This window comes from Ischnura elegans, chromosome 13, assembly GCF_921293095.1.
Source record: "Ischnura elegans chromosome 13, ioIscEleg1.1, whole genome shotgun sequence".
Taxonomy (NCBI): domain Eukaryota; kingdom Metazoa; phylum Arthropoda; class Insecta; order Odonata; family Coenagrionidae; genus Ischnura; species Ischnura elegans.
In genome coordinates this window covers 11,398,742-11,416,126 of record NC_060258.1, presented here as the reverse complement: position 1 = coordinate 11,416,126, position 17,385 = coordinate 11,398,742, and the positions used below count along the sequence as shown (strand labels likewise).

Sequence of the window (17,385 nt, the reverse complement as noted above, 5' to 3'; positions counted from 1 at the left end):
GATTCGAGAAATAAAAGAAGGCGACTACTTGACATTACCACATAATTAGCTATTTCTCTAGCCATCAACGAGGGCTGGCAGAAGGAAGATGTAGCAGTGACCTTTGGAAAGCCATCATTCACCCTGACATCTATTTTAAACAACCAAGGAAAAACATAAGAAACTGTCTATCTAGGCTGCACAATTAAAACACTCAGGCAGTGAAATACGAGGATGAAGAAATTATGTTGAGAAATATAAAACTATTGTACTTTCCTCCGAACACTTTTAGTAAATTGAATAATTTCTTAGGTCAAAAGGCATTAACGAAAACAGCTAGTGATTTATTTATAGTGAAAATGACATTAAAAAGTGCTCATGCAATTGAAAACATTATTTCGAAAGAGTTTGAAAAAAATTTTAAGCAAAACCAATAACTAATTTATTTTCTAAAAAGGCCTCTTTAACTAGTTACTTTTTACCTTTGTGTAATCCTTTTCCTAATGTATAACTGTAAATATATGTTCACTTATGCATGCATATATGTTTAAATATAGTTATTTAATGATTAAAAAGACAGTAGCACCTTTCATTTCCCTAGGATATGAAAAAATGGTGCCTTCCACTAAAACCTCTCTATAGTGAACCTCCATACATCAAATTGCCCAAATTTTGGTCCCCTCCATTATGATGTAAAGAGGTTTTACTGTACTACCTTTTGTGATTCTACAGTGCTCTCAGCTTCTGTTAGCTAACATGAATACTTTTCTCTTGATTCAGGAGTTCTGCCACCATGCTTAAAGTAGATCTTGCTCTCCGGGCGTCGCAGAAAGACCTGGAGGAGGTGATTTCAATGCATCCAGACCCAAGTACAGAAGAGCAGGAGTCACTGATGCAACACTGTTGCTGCTCCTCGAGTGCTGATGCATCGGACTCGGAGACAGACTTACAGGATGATTGGTACGTATGAGGTCACAGCTTACCCTTCCTTTTTTCGTTAAACCGAGACCCCACACTTTGGGCACGAGGGAATTGCTGACTCAGAACTGGGTCATTCCACGTCCGTTCACCGAGGCATGGCACCCACCGACTCGGAATTTAATGAAATTTTGGTCACTAGCTACTATCACCTATCTAATGACCCATGTAAAATATTTACTCTCTCACTCTCATAGTTTGCAATATATGAGGAGTCGAAGTTTGAGATGTTTGCTCAGAAGTGACGCTAGTGGGAGTCAAATTCCAGAGTGCAGGGCACAGGGTAAAAATTCATAACTCAGAAACCACACAATATATTTGAATGAAATTTTGACCCCTTGTCTATCCAAGTACATAGCTTCCATAGCAATGTCTTTTATTCCCCTTGCATTGTTATGTTAGCCAAAATTATGTCAACAGTTGTTAATTAACCGATTTTTTGAGCTCAAAAACATTACTTCATAATTTCAGAATAGAGTTGTTCAAGCCTATCAGAACGGTCTAAAAAAACGAATGTATATCACTTCTGATGTAATTTAATTTCGATTGGGATGAATGACAGATGCGTTGAAAAAGTAATGATGGAATTATTAGCAATCAAAATTCGAACAATTTTAAACGCCGCCAAAAACGGTCGGCCATCTTGAAATAGAGGTGATGACGACACAAGCCTGTACGCATGGAGAATACATTATATGTAATGTATTAATCATGCCTGTACGGCTGGCCTGTACCCTCGATCGCTCGATGCCAAGCTGAGTACTCTGCATGCCGACTGGACATTTGCCAAGGTTATTCCTTATTTTGAAATGGCCTTTGTTGTGCATGAAGCTTCCGGATGGATCAAGGCGACATGAAATCCATTCTTCAAGTTAGGCAGGCAACGTATGTAGCGTTGACAGGAATTGAAAGTTTTGTATAGCTGCATTTGCTAGGATACTACGTGCAGTGAACTTTCATTGTGCCTCTAGTGCAAGTGAACACAATTTGTGCCCTTAATATACCAATTTGTGCCCTTAATGTACCCCTAAGTGAATGATTGCATATAGACGATGAAGTAAAGAGTGAAGTGAGTTGTGAATGTAACTGCTTCGACGAAATTATTTATTTCTTCCATGCTAGTTCAATCAACCCTATACATTTCGATCTAAGGTATCTAACTATTGCCAAGGGGATATGTTTCATATTTGAGCTAGTTGTGCTTTAGGGATACATCGAACGCATATTAATTTTCAATCGTTTGTTCGCTTCTAAGTTCCGTTTGATTTTATTACCTATTCATTTTGAGCATTCACGAGTGTTTACATTTCACGAATTTCGTTGCGCTGTTGTTTGTTTTTGTTTTGGTCATATTTTGGTTACGGTAAGAGTACGGGTAAGAGTAATAGTGAAATTCGAAGTTTTTTGATGTTACAATAACCGGTTTAGCAATTTGTTTCAGCCTATTCATTTCATTGTCCTCGAAATGTCAATGTGATATAACGTAAACTGATTCTAAGTCGTTAGTGATGAGTGAGAAGTGAGGTGTGGAGAATCTTTCGAACTTCAAGGAGTGCAAATTCTTTTAGCGTGTGCAGAGTGCTTGGAAAACCGATTATCATGTTTTATTAGTGTTTTATATTTATTGTGAGTCAAGTTTTTCATTGAATCAGTTGATTCGGAATATACTGATTATATGTATCAAAAAGACAACTCGTGAAATGTGTATGTTGTAGTGCTATTTATGATATGATGAGCAATAAATATGTACAAGTAAGGGTAATTTTGCTTATTATTACTCATATTAAAGGATAAATTTGGATTTTCTTTGAACACTGATCTGGCGGCAGACGCTGGAGATCTTGAAAAAAAGTGGAATAACCCTGCTGAGCCACTTAAACAACACTGCAGTAGGGCATCTACAGGCTTGTGACGTCACACATCAATTCAAGATGGAAGTAGGGCTTTTTGGCGTAACGTAAAATTTGTCACTGTTTAAAGCCTTCTCTAAACATGTACAATGAAGAAAATAGCATAATATTATTGTCATTGCTCCTTCTGAAGCACGATCTTTCGATTTCTAAAATAAAAAAAATATGGTGAACAACCCTATTATCACCTAAAGGCAGAGTAGTTAACTCATCCAATTATTTTTTAAATTGAAGGTTAATATGTGCTCCAATATACTGTGAAATAAAAATGGTGGTGTTTTGACTGCTGCTATGAGTATTTCAGATTTTACTTTTTTTCTGCCTCCGTGAGAGGGATTTTTTGACACCTACTGTAACGTAATAAGTATAAGTGTATCCATACCTTCATGAGGATATATTTGAAATATTAGTCAGTAAATCTAAGACCAAACATGTAGTATAGCGAATGTGGCTCTTGTTCATACAATTTTTTTAATAACAATACTTGGCTTGTGGCAGCTGAAGGGAAAAAAGAGTCAAAATGGCTCAGAAATGTGAAATGATGCTTTTTTCATGGAATTTACCCATTTTTTAAGTGTTTAGTTTATGGAAAAAATGGTATCAACATACATTAGACTCTTACTGTGCATTAGAGGATAAATGGAAGTACTAATTTAAATAAAATTATTTAAATAATACACTTCGATGCATTTAAGGCATCACCTGAACATCTCTGGATGCTCTCTCGGGCAACTAAAAGCTTTACAGTACCACCAATTCCATCACATGGGGATTTTCTATGGTTTGTAGCAAAGAATGTCCATGATGCCATTAAGGAGGAATCCTGGTAATGCTTGCAAAGATTGAGAAATTTTTTGCAGTTCTCGTACCATCCTGTACAACCATCACTAAAGTAACTCAATTTTTTGAGTGTTGCATCTAGCAGCAACTAAGATAAAAAAAGAAAAATCATCCATCTTGGAAATGATGACTTTCTGCAGTTAGTGATTCATGTTAGGAATGAATGGTGGTCGAAATGGATAAAACGTTTCAATCCAGTACACCCATGTCTCCTATAGGGCAAGGGATGCGTTCCTTGGGGTCTTTGAGCTATACGAATTTGCGTTATACGAGAGTGTTTTAACATAAGGAAGATAGGGATGCGTTCCTGGTAGCATAGGTCTTGGGTATTGAATTTCCTCTAAAACATCTATATTCCCATAAATAGCCTTAAAATACCTTATTTATATAAATTTTATAGTTGAAAGTATCTTTAAAGATTGTGGGCACGCATTCAAAGACTTTGATTCACGTTAAAAAAAAATCATACGTGCTTTGGAAATTCCCTCCTGTCGTGCGGGTAGGCTAACATCTGCTATCTCAGGGGTTCGTAATGCATTGTCGGCAGTTGACGATTTTTCAAACCAATCTAAAAACAATTATTGTGTCATCCAGGACCTTTTGTCGCTCATCAAAATGACAGGCAAATGCTACTTTGAATGCCATTTCATAGCTAGCGGAGTTTATGAATGATAAATCATTTTAATTTTAAGTCCTCCGAGGCATTAGCAGCTACGTGAAACAGTCTTTAAATGCCTTGAAACCTGACCGAGGTTTTCCTTCCCTGAAAATGAATGAACGAGAATGCATTCTTTTCCAAATGAATATCGTCTCGTCAACACTAAAAACTAGTTGAGGGGGAAAGGAGCCACTTTCAATAACAGCTTGGAGTTCATCAGAAAATGTTGTGGTGGCTGCGCTATCAACACTTGCAGATTCACCTGATATCGCCGCACTGAAAATACCTGCTTGCCGTTTAAATTCTGGAACCAACCGCTTTCACTAAATGTCTCGGAGCGATTACCACTCTCGTCTTTTTGTACTGATTCACCATGAACTTTCCGTATGTGTAGACCGCTTGGTTGAAGTTGGTGCGGCTGAGGTCACTGATGTTTTAACTTCGTCTTTAGTCAGAATAAGGCATCGTGAGTTTAAACTTCCGCGCAATATCGCTTCAACGCTCTCCATTTTCAAAGCAATTGACCTCTCTCAAGTCCTATTCTAGGTTCATGGTTTTTCTTGATAAATTCTTGATTTTTCTACACGCATTCCTATTTTTCGACATATTCTCTTGGTTTTTACTCTGTATGGCTCTATCTAAATTACCTTCTTCTGCTGAACTGTATTCCTGAGACGCAAAAGGCCTATGACTGCGGGGACGGAACGAAGCCATTGTGTTTGAGACTCTATAGTGGACCCTTTTATGTGTTGATGCTATTCATGCGCAACTCGGCCACCGCTCCATTTCTCCCCACGTGAATACCGATGACCTTGAAGGCTTTAGCGTAGACCCTCTACCTGAAAGTCAATCGCCCGGTAACCTACGATGGCAAAAATATGTCTCAAACCGTATTGCTGAAAAAAAAACTCATTTCCACTAGCCCCACACTTAATTAATGATTTAAATTAACTATTATCATTCTGTTAAGGAGACGAGACAAATTACTTCGGTAGGCCGGCTATTTCAACCCAATGACGAGTAATTCTTATGGCCATTGCACAACAATGGATTTCGATTAATATATAAACAAAAAAGAAGATTTGAGACAAACAATAATAGTAATATGCGTAAAATGATAGCAATTTTGTGTGTACTTAGCACCATTTCACGTTTTATCATGAGAGTGTTAAGTTTTTGACTAGGCTACACTGCGTTGCAATGTTTCCCCGAGGAACGAATTTGCGCTACATGGAATTTGCGCCATACGAGACATGGGTGTACTTTGGGTATACGAGACATGGGTGTATTTTGATTATTGGCTATTTCTCAGCACATTTAAAACAAGTTATTTTGATGGATTAGGATACTTCATATGGAAAGAGTATCGAATCCTACCTAGGGTTTTTAATGGTGATCGTGAGAGTCTCGTCTCGGTGGTCCCGACGACACTTGAATTTCTCAGCATTGTCCGGACATGACTCTTCACGCGGGGATAGTCTCCAATGGTATGATGTCTACTCTAGTCTAGAGAAGTCTTAGCCCTTTATCCCTTTCATCTAAAGGGTTACACCAATGTTTATTTTGTAAGTAATGTAATAAAATAGAAGCATTCAGTATTAAATTAACAAAAAAGGAGCACTGAATTACTACACATCTTTTACCAGTGTTTATGGATGATAACTAAGGTAATTAAAATTATGATCACCAGTAAATTTTGGCTAGGCTAGTAATAAATAATTTTTCTTAAATTAACTGTGTCAATTATTTTTTTAGACAAGAATTGGTTTTGAATATTGTTAAATCCTGACTTCATTTTCTTTTTGTTGATGCGTACATATTCTTTTGGTCGGTCTCTGCGTCCTGTTCATTCGTCTATTCACCTTTCTTGCGTGAGTCTCTTGAACTTTCCTTTATGCCGGCGCGGTGCGGATTGTGCTGCTGGCGAGGAATGCATTTTTGGATAGACGGTCCTTGTGCACTTTCATGAGTGAGAGCCACGATGTCCGTACGGTGCTGACTTTGCTGAGAGGGGGAATCGCATTTGTGATTGCCGATGCGTTTGCACTCTTCAGTAAAGAATGGCATACCGGTGGAAGGTTCTAGAACTCACGGGGGGAGGGGGTGGTTGGATTTGGGAAGCCTTAAAAACTGCACGCATCATTAACTCGAGGTCATTCGTGATTCGTCACTCGTCATTCGCTTCGTCGAGAGTTGTAGTGCGCGAGTCGGGCACCCGAAGGCCCGTGAAGGGGAATTTCAACGATTGACCCGGAAAAGCCGAGGGAGGAGATCACTCTGGCACAAGAGTCAACGGAAGGAAATACACTTCTTGCGGCAATCCCGAGATCTTTCATTTCCTACCCGATACCGTCTCTCCTAGAGGACCACCTTCGCTGTCTGGAATCCCTCAGCGTTAGTCCAGGATCCATATTCTGAGTCGCCCCTTGTTGAGCTCTCCACCGGAGGACACGACAATATATATACCATTTCTTTGAATGATCTTTTTACCAAATTATTCTCAGTATAGAAAAGAGATAATTAAAATGTATAATATTTTATCTTCTGAGAGCACCCGAGAATCTCGTCGGGTTTCTCGAAGGGTCAATACTTCTCGAGACTAGTGAAGACTCTTGCTCTGACAATGCCGGGAAATTTAAGTCTCATCTCGACCGTCGATACTCTCGGGTAGTCGAGAGTCTCGCACAGCCCTAGTTTTAAGCCTTCAGCCATCTTTGGGAGAACCTGATTGGTTTCTGTCACTCTTCATAAAAAAACTCGCCTGCTATAGATTACGTAAGAAGTGTTATAGATTATGAAGCAAGATAGTTTTAACTTTGTTTTAATGTAAAGTTGAATGTGGTACTCTTCATTGTTTGTTCTTAAAATGGGATTCTTCGATCTATTTGTGATGTCCCCACCACTGGTATTTTTCTCCACTTGCATTTTTGCAGTATGTTTAACTTTAAGTCTCTGGCGGCAGTGGTTAACATGATAAATTTTGTAAAAGATCAGAACCTGACACCCTAATTATAATGAAACATTTCTCTTACAGCGTGAATTTTATTCCAAATGAGTCATTTTTCGACCTATCCAGCTGTATGTTTATTTTGAATGTCCATTTGTAAAGAATTTTGATCATTTTTAAGCTGCCAACTCAAACAATCAAGGAGAAATCATCTAATGTGGAAAATGATTTTATATTTACAGCGATCAGCACCCTTTGGAGGTAGTGGATGATAATAACCTGACAAGAGACCAAGGGGCAGAGGCTGAACGACAGGAAAGTGTTCACCCTTCATCAACCAATGGGCGAGTCTGGATGTTTATAATTCTACTCTATAATTAAAAAAAAAAGCTTCTGGAAAAATATGAGAGAAGAAGTATATATTCTAAACTGTAGTAAAAGACAGACTTTTATAACATAAAATACCTCTATTGGTACGGAGGCTTCCAAGTTGACGACATGGATAAAAGCTTAGCGGGTTAAGTCCGCTAACGCGAACCAACGCGGCCGTAACTCGGGAAAATGTATCCAACTTTCTTTGTTATTTTCACATATTTGTGTGCATGTCATACCTTCTACGTTTTACTTTGAAACCTTAGCATTTAAAAATGTATCCACTGGTCGATACATAACGATCATTAACCATGGTAAATATTTTAGTTGATCAGGGAACAAGACCTTTCGTGTATACCTTAAAATGCTGCCTTTCAGCAACATTCGCTGGAAATGGCTCACGAGTCGGAATCTGATATGTAAAATACCAATATACAGTGCAACCTCGATATTACGACACCCCACGGTGCACTTATAAACACTGGCTATAGCGAATTGTCGCTTTACCGGAGGTGGAGCAAATAATAGCCAATATACCTGTTGCGAACAGATATACAGGAACAGGAGTGGTGCGGCGACAGATAAACATCTATCCGATAAACGTAAGCATAAATCCAGATGAAAGGCGATGTTTTTTTGCATCACTAAATTTCCTTACTCAAATAACGACTAACTATTCAAGCAATTTATAAGCGCCGCACTGAATAAAAATCATGCAAAGCATTGTTTCGCCAATCATTATAATTATCGAACGACAGTTTACCACATAAATTTGAGACTGAGCACTCCATTAACTTCATTTCTAACAGATCGCTAGCAATTACAGAGGTTAAGGAGTCTTGATGAAAGTCTTCCGGCCGTGAAACCCTCGCTATGGTGAGAGCCAACACCGAAAGGGCCTCGTAAAAACTAAGTTTTTAACACGCTTATTATAGGGTCAATTGACGGTGCATCGGCTATCTCTCGTAATAGCGGGGGTGTCGCTATAGCCCGTACTCGCTTTAACTAGGTTCCACTGTATAGCTTGGTTTTCTTTGCATCGAATTTGAGGCTAAACTTGCCGATTGTCTTTTCCATATCTAATAGGAATTTCTTCAGATCCCTCTCTGATTGGCAAATGGGGTAATCCCTATTTTAAGTGATTAGTCGAAGCGGCCGCATTGAATATCTACTTCTTATTGGTCTACTTTGTCAGCTAGGGGCACTGTAGTCGGTCATGGCGGTGAGGATTAGCTTATCAGCATTGTATGTTTGGGTGCTAGATCCTCAATGTCTTTACTCCTTTGTCTTCTTGATCCTTGCTTAACCGGGCATTCATCTTGCCACTATCTCCGGCATATTCATCTTCACTCAGGGATATGGATTTCATATTTTTGGTGGCTGTTTTTATGTGTTAAATTAGAGTCCTGAAATTTTATATATAGCTGCCGCTTTTCGCCTCTGTCTCAATTCAAAAGAAGATGTTGCCATTTCCTCACACCAATTTGTATTGAAGTCATCTTCTGCATCGTCCAGCTAACTTTTTGCCGCACACCCCAGAATGCATTTATCCTTTCGCGTTTGACTGAATTCCACATCGGTATACAAGCCTTCATCCTGGCTCCTTCTCGACTGGTTGGCCCTTTTGGTATTGCAAGACTTTTCCATGGTAGAAAAGAGGAGAACAATTTTAACCGGGATACCGGGTAACTTATAACACATACGCCGTAAAGTTAGCATCCCACCAATACACAATTTTCAGATTTTTTGGAATTTTTTTTTTGCCACTTTCCTTCTAGGTGGGGACACCAAATTCACGTGAGGTACGTCTTTCACGTGCCCCTGCGTGCCTCTACCAGAAGAACACAGAATATTTAATTTTAACGGGTGACACCGTCGAAAAACCATGTTTCCACTACAGATAAAGAGCTGGAATCTTAATTATCTTTAATATTGAGGTTATTCAAGTCAAAAGATAACTTTCTAAAGGCCTTTCCGCCACAATGTTTCGATCTCCATGATTCGCCTACAAACCAGTATCCAAACTATTAATAATTATATTGATCCCTTTTCTTCGACAAGTAAACATTTTACTGACCTGACTTCCTCCCATCAAGTGAAAAACAACTGAATAACTAGCTAAATACTGAGATGGTGGCTATCGCATTAGTTTGTTGTTTTGTTAAGCTACTTTTTGACATGTAATGTAACCATCATCCATCTTTCATTATTATTGTTACACGTACTCTGTAAGTTGTTATTCATTCTGTATATGAACTATATTATTTCAAATCACGTAAATATAAAAATAACAATTAATGCAATGAGGAGGGATTGGATGGCTAAAGGGATTATATCGTCTCGATCTCTCGTTCCTGTGAAGGAATTCAATATATACCCTTGACAATAGTCTTTGATGAAGTGTTAGCTGCTGCTCTCTGCTTATGGAGTTAAATATCCGAAACAAAAACACTTGATAAAAGGATATTTCATTCAGTGCAGGTGTCATACTAATTAATGACTAATTTGACTTTCTGTTGCAGGAAGGACCGTTTTATCTCAACACTGAACATGCTGAAGGAGTTGATAGAGAATTTAAAATGGAGTTTCCCAAGGTGAATATAACGGCAGTGTAGTATTATTTCTTCTATATCAATTGCATGTACAAATTTATTGCTAGAAAAAGTTACCCATTGAACTTCAGTAGGCAGTGAGGCTTAAATGTTGCAATTATTGTAAAAAAATGTAAACTACTATATGTATTACGCTAAAATATAGTTTCACTTTAGCAGACAAGGAATGGGATTTATGTTGCGTCATGTGACTTCGCATTATACCTAGCTCGCTCTGCCAAATACGCAATAACCACACCCACTACCCCGCCGCTATCTTGGATGCAGGTAACACGAGACGTCACCGCACTATTTCCTAGTCTATGGCCATTCTGCTGTAACCAAGTTGCCAGGTGGTAAAATGCTGTAAAAATCATTACTGGGATATATTGGAGGACGCTGGGAAGTAGTATGCAGGAATACGCGACCCGAAAAATCACCGCAATAAGACTTTGCAAGCTGCCATAGAATGAGGAGGAGATAGTGGCGTTATTAATACGACATTTCCCACCCTACGCCCAGAATTTGCTCCGAAGTGCTGAGGTTGCTATATCTGAAAGACTTTTAATAATGCTTGGACGTTTTGGCCTATCCCAAATGCCTGCAAGAAGGCCAGGTGAGACACACCTGAATGTCAACACGATATGAAATCAGACACGCCGTGGGTTTAAGGTTTAATTGGTGGAATCGCAGAGAAGATAGAGGCTGAGGATAGAAGCAGACCGGGAGAACGGGGGGAGATGAGAGAGGTCCGAATGCGGGGAGCCGTGACGAGGGTAATGTGCTCCAACCTTAAATGGATTTTTCATTTCCAACTCCACAGCCGGGAAACTCTCAGATTTTTGGTCAAACGACTTCCCCCCCCCAAACTCGCCGCGTATAAAAGTGGAAATCCCCATTTGACCTTTTATGAAGGACTCCAGTCTCGAGTATGAGGAGGAGGGGAGGCCTCGTTTGTGCCCAGATATAGAAGTGCTCCGCGGGAGCCTTTCGATATATGCTCTCGTAGACACGGGAATCCAGGTCTGGGTGATTTCTGAGGATGAGGTTAAAGAATTAAAAGGTTTGGAAATTGAATTGCCCACTTTACCCCTTGGAAAAACGTTTATGATTGGGGCCGACTAGTGGAAATCAGCTCCAATAACCCAACAGGTGTTGATTACTCATGCGATTGGATACAAAATTATTGACTTACTTAGTATGCTTGGTTGTTAAGGAATTAATTCGCCCAGTAATTTCAGGGATAGATTTGTTAGGAAAACTGCAGGATGTTATTGACATTAAGAAAAGGAAGCCATGATTTTTAAATTTTCAGATGAACATGTTGTTGTTCGGGAATTCGGTAAGTGTGAGGGCGACACGGTAAGCGGTGCGATCTCGGAAGGGGAGGCTACATTTGAGGAGGAAATAAACGAGTCCATTGGGCACAATGGTTTCCCAGGAGATGAAAGAGATAAGGTGACTCAGTTTATTATGTAATATAGCACGTTATTTATGCCGTCTTTATTCAGATATTAAATATGGCGACAGTCGGGAAATGCATAAAATAGAAAAAATATTGGCCACTTTAATTTTTAAACGCTATCAGAATGAATAATAATAAACAAGACAATAGTTGACAGGCAATCCTACATTTAGAGTACTAATTTACATAAGCATTAATGATCAACGTTATTATAATATTGCATGGTCTTCTCTTATCACAGATATGAAGTATTTGAGTTCATGGTTAATATCCTGGAGGAACTGAAACAAGATTACGAAAACCCAAGGTAAGCTCATGGACGCAAAATTTACATCATTTGAATGAGAAATATGCATGTGGTAACTACACTCTTGGTGATGTAATGCAAAGCTTTGCTTGATTAGGTGCCATTTTATCAGGGATCACTGTTCAACCAAGTATTCTAACTCCATGGCTATTTCGCTCCTCATCATTAAATCATAGTCAAGTTGAAATATTACAAAGATGATCATTTCTTAAATAATATGCATAAGTGTTTAATTAGGTGTTGGTTAAATTATCAATGCATAATTTCTGATACATAATAATTATTAACACAGCTTAATAAAAATTCTTCATTTTCCATGTTGCACCAAATAAATAATAAAATACAGGAGATATGTTGCACATCTAAAAAAAGTGCAGTAACTTAAACTATGTTTAAGATAAATATTACTAATAGTGTGGGAATTATGAATACAAAAACAGTAGCGTTTTCAATTAAATTTTTACATTTATAAAACAAATATATAATTTAACCCATGATAACCCAATGTTTCTTCCAAGCAACATCAACAATATATGTATTTTCTCCTCTTTTGAGGAAATATGTGAGACCAATGGAAATGTACACGGAATGTCTTTTGCCTATGTACCACCCACATTTGAACGAAGCTTCTAGTAATGGTGTTTTAACCTTAAAGTGGGGCTTTATATAGGCTGTTATGAACGCGAGACAAGCAGGGTTAGGTTTGTGTTCCCTTGTGAGCAAGTGTTTGTTTTCATACCATAAAACTCCTCACTGTGCCACTAATCCCAAGTAACATTTTTGGTTGGCCCTCTGTTGGCAGATGGTGGGACACAGCGGTTGGCCCATGGTATGATTTGGCCACCTCGCCAACCATATCCCAACCAACGATTCCCCAATGATGGGCCAACAGAGCATTACAGTCGGGCCTTCGTATTCCCAACCCAAGGCCAACAAATCTCCAACCGTTGGCCCTTTTAAATTCTGCCATCCGTTTCCCAACAAAAGCTATATTTTACTGGCATTTCTCATTTTTATAGAATGAGAGTTAAATTAATTTACCTCCTCACTTGATACGATACCGGTAGATAGAATCTTTACCTTTAACTCCCTATAAATCAAAATGAAATTAAATACATAAACAATCAATGCTATAGGACAAAGTAAGGTTACAGTGGTTAAAAGTGGAAAACAAAAAAATCAATATCAGTTCAGAAGGTCCCCAACTTTTATTTTCGCAAATTAGGACAAAATTAGGAAAATTTCAACAGCACCTTTCCATATTACAATATGGCACACACAAAAAATGTCCATCTTCTTTGTAGGGCAACAAAACACACTTAGATAAAATCTGGGTGGACTGCAACTTGCATCCAGGTACTAATTTTTTCACGACAAATATACCAATGGTACCACTTCGAAGAGGTAAATAAAAGAAATCCTCCTTAATTTCAAACATGTCACACTGCAAGATGTACACCCCAGAGTTATTTATTCCTATTCTCTGGTCTTCGGTAACGAAATCTTTAAGTTTAGTCCATTTTACTCAATTGGATTAATAAGTGCAAGATTTAGGGATATTAATAGGAATCACAGAAACACTGATTGAGTATAATAGTTGATGCATTTTCCATAAAATAATAGTAGTGCAGATGTTATTTAGGTTTACTCATACAAATTCAATCTCATTCTCTTCAGAGGGGACTAAATCACTCACTTTGTCCATTGAAACACTGTTTTCATTAAAACTTCCACTTATACTAGATATGCCACAATCTGAAAAAAATATACATATCGATCTATCTAAATTAATGATGAAAAGTTTAAAATTCCACGAAACTATCTGTTTAAGGTAACATGATTTTAGGAATGCCAGTTTTGTAAGACTTACCAAATGAGGTCAATGACTTATTTTTGTTAGAAGCACTCGACTTATTTTATTTAACTGCTATCACAAAGACATAGTGAATGATTAACATATAAAAGCAATCCCTAACAACCAAAACTTGTTTGGTTGTTAGGTTGCTAGGGAACCATGTGAACCGTATCCTGCAACGTATGCAATCGTAGTATACATCGTGCTTATTTTCGGCCCATATCGAACTTCCATCGGTTAAGTTAGACTCGAAACAGACAGATCTTATAAGTCTACAATTTTTCATGTGCCCTCCGGGATATATATACTAACAAGTTGCATTAAAGAAGCCTCCACTTCTTGGAACCATTTATGTCAAATACGTTGAAGATCTTGTCGGAATTTTGTTTGCAGCGCTCATGGCGGAAATTGAGGAAATGGTATGATGTCCCAACGGTGGCCCAACGATAATCCATTTCGTAGGGCCATCGTTGGGGATTTCCGTTGGGCCAACAGCATAAACGGTTTCGTTGGGCTAACGAACAATATCTGCGTTGGGCCAACAGCGGAATTTGGTTGGCATATCCACCCACAATGAGCCAACCGTGACTACGGTTCCCCAACAGAGGCCCAACGGTCAATGTTACTTGGGATGGGACTCTTGCAAAATAGATTTTTAAACGTGAGCCTAGGGGAAGGTTATCTTTATTGTCAACATCCGTTGTTGATGGGTATACAAATAAACAGATAGAAATAAGTAACCATGGCGAGAGGAATATAAATATTAATTTGGGTGAGGTAGTGTTTTAAAGGATTTCCACATGTTAAATGCGCCAAATTGGGTAAAAGCGGCCATTATAAAGGTTGTGGGTTTTAGAAAATATTTGCTTCAACTTGTGCAATAACATATTTTTTTGGTAAAGGCATACAGACCAGATAACAAGAGTTGGTAAGTTTTACAATGAATTTGGAACTAAAGAGGGATTTGAAACAGATTTCAATAAAAAATCTGAACCTTATATTTTGAGTGGCTAGGCACACTGTTCAAATAAGTTGGCACACTTGAATTTTTAAATGTAACATGCTCTATTAGTTTTTTTTGTTGTAACTAGACATTGATTTTCATGTATTTTCAATGGTATTATAATATTCATTTTAATTTTTTAGTTATTTTTGGAAGGGTTTTATGCATGTCAATACATACCTTTTACTAAACATAAGAATGTTTTGTAATTGGTATTTGCTTGCTGATATTTTCTTGAAATAAGAATAAACTGTGCTGTTAGCGATATTACAATGCCTTTGGGATTTTATGAAAATTCTGGTGCAATTCTGTGTTCTTCCACTAGGAAAGTATTGCCATTGAATACAATGTACTGTCTTTGTTTATTACAGCACTGCTGTGGATAAGGATTGGATTCATGAGGAGAAAGTGAAATTTCTGGCAACGCATTGGGATAAACTGAGTCCTAATGATAAGTAAGTTAGGCTATTTACATTATAATTGAAATACTAGATGTAATTATTCGTCATCTAGGTTCGAATTCAGGAATAAATCGTCAACTTGTCTTTGCGATTCACCAGATTTTAGAACATCGTTATGAAAGAGCGCGAGCTGTGTTTCGCATGATCTATTTTTTCGGAATCCGTGCTGACAGTCATGGAGGAAGTTACGTCTGTCCAACAAAGTCATGATATTGCTGACGGCGATATGCTCAAGTATCTTGCCTATGATGATGTGAATGAAATTTGACAGGAGAAAAAATTGAGACAATACATGCTTGAATTACTTCATCAGGGTTATATGGGAATCAAAAAAACCAACGCCAGGGCAAGACAAGGGTTATACTGGCCTAAAATTAACAGAGACATGGCACAATATGTGGAGCGGTTTTGTGTCTTTGAAAAGTTTATACCTGCAAATGTAAAAGATTCAATGATTGGTCAGTAAATACCAGAATTTCCTTGAGAAAAGATTGGTATAGTTTGCTGGAAAAACTTGTCTAGTTATAATTGATCATTTTTTAAAACTGGATCGAATTATTGTTGATAGGATCACGTACGGCAGATACAACTGTAAAAAATCTGAAACCAGTCTTTACAGCCCATCGTATTCCATGAGTAATTACTTGTGACTAGAGATGTGTCGATACCTAAAATTATCGATTCTCGATACCGATTCCGATACCTATAATATAAATTCTCGATTCCCGATACCGATACCAATGATACCATCAATGTTTTATTTAAAGTTGTTCTTGCAAAAAAACCTTAATTTTATTAATTGCTTTTAAAACATCCATTTCAAAAATATAGTCCTAAGATGTTCACGAAAATAGAAACAATTATATTGTCCATAAAACCATTTTTTCTAGTCACACATAAGTAACATATGCCATTAATATTTAAGATACATTGCAAAAACATAAGAAATTGCTTAAGATTATGTGAGATTAGTTTTAAAATCATGAACTAAATATGTTCATCCGTGACACTTACATGTAAGCCTATTTCAGATTTTTGTTTAGAAAAACCAACATTTTAACCCTCTCTGGGTCAAGGCGATTTCTTTTTTGATCGCAAATATTTCCTGCTGCTGAAAATAGTCTTTCGCTAAAAACAGTTGATGGAGGCACACACAGATATTTTTTTGCAACTTGTTTCAGTCTCAAATGAGGACTAGAAAACCAGTAAGAGCCCAACATGTCGGCTTGATTTGAGTTAAGTGGTTGCTCTTGCAAGTATTGTTCAAGCTCCTCTGCATACCCCACTAATGTTGGCTGCTGCACAGGGGATGACTGGCTAAAAATCTCAGCATATCGTGTCCAAAAACCTAGTTCCTTACTTGACTCTTCTACTGAGACTGGGACACCACTAGTTGTAGAAGAATCTGTCCAATGTATTCTTGAGTTGAATGAGTCTTCCCCTTCCATTTCCCTCAGCAATTTATTTTTGGCAGCCAGCAAATGGTCCTGGCTTTGGAACGGGAGGTCCTTGAACCTTGGGTCAAGGATGGTGGCACATGCCAAGGTTAAATTTGCCTCAACTGAGGGATATCTCCTTTTCATTGAGGAAATTAAATCATTCTTTAGACCCATGAGACCAGAGCCTGAAACATCTTGATTTTTAGTTACTTTCATAACTGTGTGGATCAGGGGAATAATCTGGAAAAAAAATTATAGGTTAAGTTATATTACTTAAGTTATATTATATTTCTGTAACTTAGGTTACAGACAATAAGTAAGTTTTTTCCAAGGTTTTACAATCGCTGAGAAATCATATAAGCATACTTACTTCAGATATTGTTGAATTTTCCTTGCTTAGTTGATTTGTTGCTGTCTCAAATATTTCCAGTAGCTGCACCCCAAATTCCATTGTCTTCCAGTCATCAGGGATCATATCCACCGAAAGAATTGCATCACCTTTGCTTGACAACAATACAATTGCATCTTTCTGCTCCAAAAGCCTTTTCAACATATAATAAGTACTGTTCCATCTGGTAGG

The 17,385-nt window shown here is 37.9% G+C and overlaps 1 protein-coding gene across 1 annotated transcript in view; it reads left to right on the top strand.

Moving 5' to 3' along the window:
• The window catches only part of LOC124170021, a 343,638-nt gene that overhangs the window by 300,740 nt on the left and 25,513 nt on the right, over nt 1-17,385 (top strand). The window contains exons 7-9 of the mRNA XM_046548706.1: nt 10,207-10,278; nt 11,982-12,047; nt 15,277-15,360. Of these exons, the coding sequence (XP_046404662.1) occupies nt 10,207-10,278; nt 11,982-12,047; nt 15,277-15,360 (222 nt within the window). The remainder of the gene's footprint in view (nt 1-10,206; nt 10,279-11,981; nt 12,048-15,276; nt 15,361-17,385) is intronic.